This window comes from Pundamilia nyererei, unplaced genomic scaffold, assembly GCF_000239375.1.
Source record: "Pundamilia nyererei isolate P.nyererei 1_Seehausen unplaced genomic scaffold, PunNye1.0 scaffold00150, whole genome shotgun sequence".
Lineage (NCBI taxonomy): Eukaryota > Metazoa > Chordata > Actinopteri > Cichliformes > Cichlidae > Pundamilia > Pundamilia nyererei.
The window spans coordinates 109916-118772 of NW_005187551.1; the positions used below are offsets into that span (position 1 = coordinate 109916).

Below are 8857 nucleotides of genomic sequence, written 5' to 3' on the forward strand. Positions count from 1 at the left end.
GGCAGACACAGATCAAGGACACAGTTCTGTAGTGAGGTCTCGCTGCAGTCGGAAAAAGTGTAGCAGTATGAGGTGATGAAGAACATCATGTTTCATTTGTTTCATATGATCCATTAAAGGCCTTGAATTTCTCTCTCCACTTAGTCCTATGCTTTTACACACTCAGTGTTTCTGATTGGCTGATAACTGCATATTTGTCGGCTGCACAACCATGATGCGAATTTCCAGTTCTACCACAAGCCAAACGTGCATGTTTGTCTGTTAGACTGCAGTGACTGTGCAGGCCATTTAACGACAGTGAACTCATGTTTCATGTTCAGGAAGCCAGTCTGAGACGTTCTCAGATGTTCTCAGCTTTGTGACGTGGTCCTGCGATAAGCAGCCATCAGTAGCCGTCAGACACTCTGGAATAGACGGGGTCAGCAGCAATACTCAGGCATGCTCACTTGCTACTAAGGGGTCCAAAGTGTGCCAAGAAAATATCCTTTACACCATTACATCATCACCACAAGGCAGGACGGATTGATGTGTATATGTTTACATCAAATTCGGACACGTCCCTCTGTTTGTGACGGCAGAAATCCCGTCCCATGAGAGCAGGCAGTTTTGCTGAGCTTTGTCAATCGTAATCTCAGTTTGCTGCTCTTAGCTGTATTCAGATGCTCTTCTGCGTACCTTGGTGGTAATGAGCGGTTATTTGAGCTTCAGTTTCCTTCATATCAACTCAGAGCAGTCTGGCTGAACTCCTCTGATCTCTGACATCAACGAGACATTTTCTCTTAGACTTTACTCTTAAACCTCACAGCTGGCTGTTGACTTACAGTTAAATTGTCTCATGTTCTGGATCCTTTATTACACATTTCTGCACAGCTTACAAATGCTAATGTAATGAACACATCACTGTGGTTCCTACTGTAATTGTACGGTTTATTAAATGGCCTCCTTATGGCCAGATTGAGACTCCACGCGTGTCCTCCTGCACGTCTCTTTTCCCCCTAGTAATAAGCTGACAGCGAGCGATTGATCAGCGAGGAACCAGGTCAGGCCGTCCTCGTCTGTGTTACCCGACTGTCATTTTTCTTTTCTCCTCTGCAGAGCTGGATTCAGAGCCAGCCCCCTCCTCAAAGCCCCACCTGTCCTTCCCTGAGCTCTTCCACAGCAGGAACATCTGGAAGAACATGTGCGTGCTCGGCTTCACCTCGTAAGTCATCTCACACTCCTGACATTATTTCAGCAACGCAGCAGTTTGGAGTCACTCCTTTGTGTTTGCGCAGTGTCTCATTTACAGCTCTGGCTGCCGCTGCCTCATATTTCATGCTTAAAGTGCTGCGAGACTCACCTTTGCTCGCTCATCTTTTCTATTTAAAACCTGTTTGGAAACACGAGTGCTTACTCTTTTGTTTCTCTGCCCTTCCTCCCTCAGATTCATCTCTCACGGCATTAGTCACTGTTACAGCTCTTTCCGAGGTGACGTCAGGGGCACCGCCCCCAGCTTCTATTGGACGTACCTGCTCTCTGTGTGTGCAGGCGGTGGGGCCTGGCTGTTGCTTTGGATGACCGTAGACAGGTGCGGTCGCCGCGGCATCCTGCTTCTCTCCATGACGATGACGGGGCTGGCCTCTTTGATCCTCCTGGGACTCATGGAGTGTAAGCCGGCTTTAGTTGGTAGCAGAATAGTTTTCTCCAAGTAAATCTAGAGTCAAGTAAGGAAGGCTATTAATAAAAGTCAAGGTGGGCACAGTTTCACTTCAGTACCCTGCTGTTAGAGAGCCATTATGTTCGGATTAAAATCTTTGTTTGTTTAAATCCTGACTGGAATTTAAGTTGATGCTGATTCTGGGGCCATGTTGGATCCATCCCTCTCACACATCCTACTGCTCTCACTTCAGGCATTATGAAGTGTATTAGGAGCAAACCACTCAGCCCTGTTAATGGAAAAACCCGACCTGTGTTTTTTAATTTTTGCTCCCCCTCGACAACATTGTCTATGGAAACTCTGCTGTTGCCCAAATCTTGGTCTCCCCCTTGTGGCTGAAACCGAGTATGGCTTTCAGTTTATGTAGGACACTGCAGTGACAGCAAAGTCAAAGCTGTGTCCGGCCCTGAGCTTTAATCATGCATCAAAGCCTGAGAGGACAGTGGTGAGTGTTGTGGATCCTCTCAGTGGATGTTTACTGGTCCCTATGATCTGCAAAGGCTCATGGAAGCAAGATGTTGCAGTTTGATTCATAAATTAGAAAAACTAATGTCATGATAGATGCATGATAGAAATGCTACACCTCAAAGGTTATCCCTGCTCTCCTCCTCCCTGTTAGATCTCAGTGAGACGGCCATCACGATTTTCTCAGTGCTGGGTCTCTTCTCTTCCCAAGCCACCGCCTCCCTCTGCATCCTCTTCACTGCAGAGGTCATGCCTACCATCATCAGGTAACACAGCAACACTCTACAGTCACTCTGCAGCTCTTTTACTACGATGTTGTCCTTCTTGTAGTGTAGGTGAAAAAGAAATGCCAGCGTAGAAGGCGTTGATGTTTTTCTGTCAGTAAGAGCGTGTGCGGGCTGCCAGAATGAATCACAACATGTGAAATGCAGCAAATGTTAAAGAGAGGAAATTAAACAATTTATTACCACAACAACAGCTGTCTTTCTAAGTAGGAGGAGTTTCAAAAACAATGGAAGTATTTTTCCAGATTTAGTATAAAAAAAAAAATCGATGTTATCTAAGAAAATAATTGACTTTGTGGAGAAGAGAGATGAGAATACTTTGAAGTACAGTGAGATCTACAAACAAGCATCGTTTCTAACTCTGTGTGAGGGCAAAACAATCAGCGCCCAACAGACGACGGGAAGGACGACCTGCTCCGAAAACCTCCCCGAGGCCTGAAAAGGACGCATCGGTCCCCCCTTAAAAAAATCATTATTTGTAACAGATGTAATAAGCTGAGACTTTTAATGAGTTTGGGTTCATCAAATCTTTATAGTTATTATAGCTGTGCATTTTGCATTTTGCAAATATTTTTTCTTTCGTTTTTGACTTTTTGTTTTAATTCACTTAAATTTAATTGGTTTCCAGAGCAGCTTTAGTCATTTCAGTTTAGCCTTTAGTTTTATTTATTTTTTGCTTATTTATTTGTTTATTTATTTATCAAGTATTAATGTGTCATACCAGAGGCAAGATGTAGGAACATCAGTACAGGCATAACAAAAAACACACTGTTTGAAAATCTCAATAATCGCGAGCGTGGCAGCCTCATGAGGCAAGGTGGGATAATAAATTTGGCCAAACTAACAGATACTAAAACTAAGAAGTTTTTAAGTTCACAAAATTTTAATTTTAGATTCTTTTTCAAATTTTTTTATTTTATTTTTGACTTAAAATGTTTTTTTCACATTTAGTTTAGTTGTAATTAACTACAATAAGCTTGGGCTAACACAACAGCTGAACCTAGTTATAGAGTCATCAACAAAAGGCTTAACTGAGTGACCATGTTTACCATTAAAGAAAACTGGAAAAATGGGACGACTGTGGTTCAGGGGGTTTTGGGAAGCTCATCTGTAACCGGAAGGTTGCCGGTTTGATCCCCCAGCTCTCTCTGTCCTGGTCGTTGTGTCCTTGGGCAAGACACTTCACCTACCGCCTACTGGTGTTCCTCAGAGGGGCCGATGGCGCGATATGGCAGCCTCGCTTCTGTCAGTCTGCCCCAGGGCAGCTGTGGCTACAACTGTGGTTTGCCTGCACCAGTGTGTGAATGAATAGTGGAATTGTAAAGCGCTTTGGGTGCCTAGAAAAGCGCTATATAAATGCAATCCATTATTATTATTATTATTATTATTATTATTATTATTAAAAATGATAATTGATGAAAAGATAAGCAGGAATAGAATTAAGTCTAAGTAAATCTTGTCAGTTAACTGTGTGTGTGTGTGTGTGTGCAGAGGGAGCGGTGTAGGAGCCGTGCTCGCTCTGGGCTGCGTGGGCCGTCTCAGCTCCCCTCTCATGGACCTGCGAAACCACTACGGCTACTTCCTGCACCACGTCGTCTACTCCTCTCTGGCTCTGCTGGCCGTGCTGTCCATCCTGCTGCTGCCCGAGAGCAAGAGGAAGCCGCTGCCCCAGACGCTGGCCGACGGTGAGCAGTACAGACGCCCCCCGCTGGGCAGGAGGAGACGGGACAATGTGCCGCTGCTGGCGACCCCCAACCCAGAGACCTAAAATACACAAAGGGACGGACTCTGTTAACACCACTCACTTTTACAGCCAGGACATTTTTCATCAATCATGTTCATGTAGAGGACAGACAAAGCAATATAAAAACCTAATAGGTAACCCAGAGCGACGGAGAGAAAAGGGCTGTAACAGATCATCACCGATCAGCATCCACGACACTGATGACAGCGATCAGACTTTCAGCTTTTAACATATCATCGCTACAGACGTTAGCGATTGGGTGGAGCTGCCGTCATCTTCGTGTTTCTCTTTTTCCCGCCGTTCAGATGTGTGTTAATGTCCTTGTGAAGACACACAATCTTCACACGCATCTCCATCTCTTTCTGGCCGGACGGCGGCTCCCGCCCCCGCCGCGTGAAACACACCAGCACCCACTGCTGCACGCCATCCTCCATCCTGAGTGTGTCCATCACAGAGATGCTAGCTGCTTAGCATATTTGACTTGAAGAGTAGTCGTCGGTTATTCCTAGCATTTGTTTTAACCTAGAATCATGTGTTTGTTTTCTTTTTTTTGCGTGTGTTTGCTGCGTATGACGACACAACATGTCCTCAGAGCTGTACAAAAGTCAGTTTTGTACCATTTTCTGTGACCTTTGTCGTAAAACCATCTAGCTCTCCGAGCGGAGGAGGAACCACAGTTCTCAGACGTGTGATGTAACACTTGACAGGATTGTTGGGGTTAAACGCCTTGTAAATACTCTAGAGTTAGTTTCTTTAACTTCCTGGGGCATCTGAGTTGTGTTAAAGCAGACCCTGTGGCTGGATCCTTACAGTACAGTATGCTATGCAGTGAGGAAAAGCACTTTGAATCTTTTTTCTCTCTTCCTTTTTTTTTTTTTTAAATAATGTTGAATCATTTGATTGAAGTCTTCAAAATCAAGGGAATAACAAGTCAGCTATTATAAATATTTGGAACAAAGGCTAAAACTTCTCTGAGCAGAGAACAAATGGTGGAAATCCACTCACTGACTCTGGCCTGGAGCCAGCGGTATTTATATGTCTGTTTATATTTATGTTGTTCTTAAGCTTAATTAGTAAATTATCCAGAAGCATTAAGCTAAACTGGGTTGACATGGAATGAACCTTCCATTCTCTGGTGTCATTATTCAATAACAGTCAAGCTGTTGACCGTCACAACATTCCTATCTGCATGTCTGAAATCACTGAAGGGCTTTTTTTACGTATGTCCTCAGAAGCTAATAGTCAATACGTCTCTAGATGACCAGTCTCAGCTGTAAGAGAACAGACGGGTACCACAAACTCTAGTAGAAGTTTTTAAACGTGCTTTAAACGGCACACTTACTTTATTTTTTCTGAAGCTGAACGTGGAGTTATGATGGAGGTCGTCTGTTATTTTTAAATGAATGTTTATTCATGCTGGAGAAAGGACCTGATGATTACACTCCATTGGATTTGAATGGGAGTTGCAGAGGGCTCCGGAGCTCCAAATTAACCCCTGACTCCTCCTCCTCAAGCACGCTCCTGCGAGGTTTTCAGTCTCTAGTATGCTGGCTGAAGCCGTATCACGTATGGCACAAATTCAACCGTGTGTGTATGAGTGTATTTTCCCCCCTCAAGTTCACACCTGTGTGTGTGTGTGTGTGTGATTTTAAACAGGACGGAGGTTTTGGTTAATTTGGACTCTGAGCACTGAGCACTAATTATGAAGGACGCACACCTCAGCTGATGGTCTCTTTCCCCGTCAGCCTTTGGTACATCTTTTTTCTTTTCCTGTGTACGTTGCACTCAAATCCTAACACTTATACACTGATAATTATTATCACTATGATTAACTTGGCTCGAATAATGTTATGTCTGACAACATTGATGATGTGTTCAATGATGAGTGTGATGCAATTAACTATAGCCTGATTTCATGTCAAATAAAACTGATTAAAAAGCGTATGATGTGAGCAGTTTTGACTCGGGCAACCTTGATGTATACACTTCATTTGAAGAATCACTTTGGAAGTTTCTTCCTGTCCGTTCTTCTTTGTTCTGCAGGAATTTCAGCATCTGCTTTTTCATGCATGTTGTCCTCGTCCTGTGCTCCATGATGTTTTAGAGGTCATGTAACTCTGGGTTTAGTTGGCCTAGAGGTTTCTTGGTGATTTTAAAGTCATATTATTCACATATTCCCCGTCACAGTTGCTAACAAGGCTTTTTGGGTTTATCTATATCCAAATCAATACCCCAATGATCCACGTTTCCTATTCTGTACACATTTTGGAGGCATATTTGTAAAATGGATGTGTGGAAAACTGATTTTCTTGAAATGCGGATAGAAAGGATTATCAGCTAACCTAAGCAAACAAAGTTTGATTAAAATATGAATGAATCGTTGTAATCCCCATTATGCGCAGGGTTGTATAACAGATGTTGTCTCTTTGTGCTGCTTGACTAAGCAAATTAAATAAGTGGCTGAGTAATCAAGTCGTGAAAATAAAGCGATGGTCTTTAGTGAAAACTGAGTGATTATTTCAGCCTTACTGCTCTGACATTTGGTGCGTTTTTCATTCTCGGTACATAGAAAAACAATGAAATACACACACAGTCTTAAATTTGATGTTTAACTGAATGATGTGATTATAGGTATAAAACATTTTTCCATTAATGTAAATGAGCTTACATTCTACAGTCTACATGACTATTTCTGCTGGGTCTATATTTTGCGAAGGGTGACGGCACATAAAGCGGTGGTCTGATCATATCTCAGTGTGAATTGCTGTTTAATCTCTCTGATCTGTTTTGGAAAGACCTCTCGCCGTCTCTGAAAATCTGATCTGCCAGCTGGCTTAGAAGCGACGCTCTCCAGGAGGCTGACCACCCATCTATGATGAGAAAGAACGAGTAGCAAGGGCACATAAGATGATAGCATGAGACACAATATACTTTATAGTGTAAGGGTTTGGTCTTTATGAGTCTATGCAGTATATAGTTGGTCTTCTTTAGTTAGAGGCAGGACATGCAAACTAAAAATGATAACAGAATATTAGAAGAAGCCAAAATTCCTACAAAAATCTGAAAAGGAAAGCAAATAAAATGGAATCAGAAGCTATTCAATGTCGATTTTATCATCTACATTTTCTGTATTTATTCATTCATTTCTACTATGAAAAAACCTTTAAAATGTACGCACTGGTATACATGGTACAATTTTTAGATAAAAGCTGTGAATAGACTTTAAGTTTTATTCATAACTGCTAGATGGGCATCTCTGACAGGCATCACTGAGACTCTGTGAGTTATCTCTGTGAGGACAATAGCAAGGAGATCGTCAAAAAGCCAGCTCAAGTTACGCTTCAGTGAAAGGAAGAATGGCAACAGCTCATTCAGTGAATAAGAGCTGCTGAAAGTCAGACGTGTCAGAACTACGGTCCAAAAGCTCATAAAGCATCGGACACAACTAACATTCTAAGTTGATAATAAAAATCTCTCAGGTTTGTTTTTATTATTTTACGTGTGAAGGTGTGAAAGAGAATTACAAAAACGTAAGAGGCATTTCCTCAGCGATGAACCATTAAAGAATTTATCAAAAGGCTTTTTTAATGTTTAAGGTCTTAGCTTTGCTCTTCTTTACAGAAGTTGGGCTGGGTCACTTACTGTCATGTCTTTCTGTAAACCATCTGACACTGCAAAGAGTGCAAACTCAACTGGAAGTACTTACAGTTAAAATGTAATACAGAGAAATTTAATTATTAGTGTAAAATGTAATTTTCAGTGAAATGACACATTCTTTCTCTTCTGAATAGCAGCTTCTGCTCCTGCAGCCCCAAGACACATCTGGTAGCAGCAGCTCTCACTCACCCATCCAAACTTCCTCACTACTAAATATGCCCCCCCCCCACCCCCCCAAAAAAATGTGCTGCTCCCCCCGGTGACCCCCTCTTGGCAAGACTGTTCTATGTTTGTGCACAAAGCAAGGTCCATTAAGGCAAGTTTGATGTGGAAGAACTTGACTGGCCTGCACAGAGTCCTGACCTCAACCTGACAGAACACCTTTAGGATGAATTAGAGCGGAGAGTGCGAGCCAGGCCTTCTCATCAAGTGTCAGAGTCTGAGCTCACACATGTGCTTCTGGAAGAATGGTCAGCTCAGCAGGAAAATGTTTACAGAGGTCAAGAGAGAAAAGCTATTCTCCCCTTTAGACGTCTACAGGACCAAGTCTTTTTGCAACCACGGCTATCGCCATCTGGTGGCTTAAAGCGAGAATGCAGGTTCAAGGCTTCGTTTTGCCTGGGGATATGATATTCTTCCTACTAGTGTGTTTAGCCTGATGAAAATTTAAACATAAAAAATGAAAAAATATATATAAATAAAAAAAACCCTCAACATCTGTTAAAATCCCAAGTCAAACACAGCCCTCTCTTCAGTATACCACAATGCAGTGTTTTCATGTATAAGGCTACAAAGAAGCATGCAGACAGCTGAGACATTGTTGGGAGGCCAGGTCAAAGCTAAACCCGAGGTGTGAATTTGTGGCATTGAAAGACTTTCTCAAGTGATACAACATGATCCTGCTAAGAAATCCCTTTACATTATTCACAATTAGCACATTGTAAGTTGTTTCCTTGGACAGTGACAGCTATCGTCATCTAGCCTCTCAACAACTTGTTAATCCTCTGGGTC

At 42.5% G+C, this 8857-nt stretch overlaps 1 protein-coding gene across 2 annotated transcripts in view; it reads left to right on the forward strand.

Moving 5' to 3' along the window:
* slc22a17 (solute carrier family 22 member 17) overlaps positions 1 to 6133 on the forward strand; it is an 18921-nt gene extending 12788 nt beyond the window's left edge. For both annotated transcript variants that reach the window (XM_005744857.2, XM_013913784.1), the window contains exons 7-10: positions 1096 to 1201; positions 1424 to 1647; positions 2316 to 2427; positions 3937 to 6133. In XM_005744857.2, coding sequence (XP_005744914.1) covers positions 1096 to 1201; positions 1424 to 1647; positions 2316 to 2427; positions 3937 to 4213 — 719 coding nt within the window. In that variant the 3' untranslated portion in view covers positions 4214 to 6133. The remainder of the gene's footprint in view (positions 1 to 1095; positions 1202 to 1423; positions 1648 to 2315; positions 2428 to 3936) is intronic.
* Positions 6134 to 8857: the final 2724 nt, after the last annotated feature.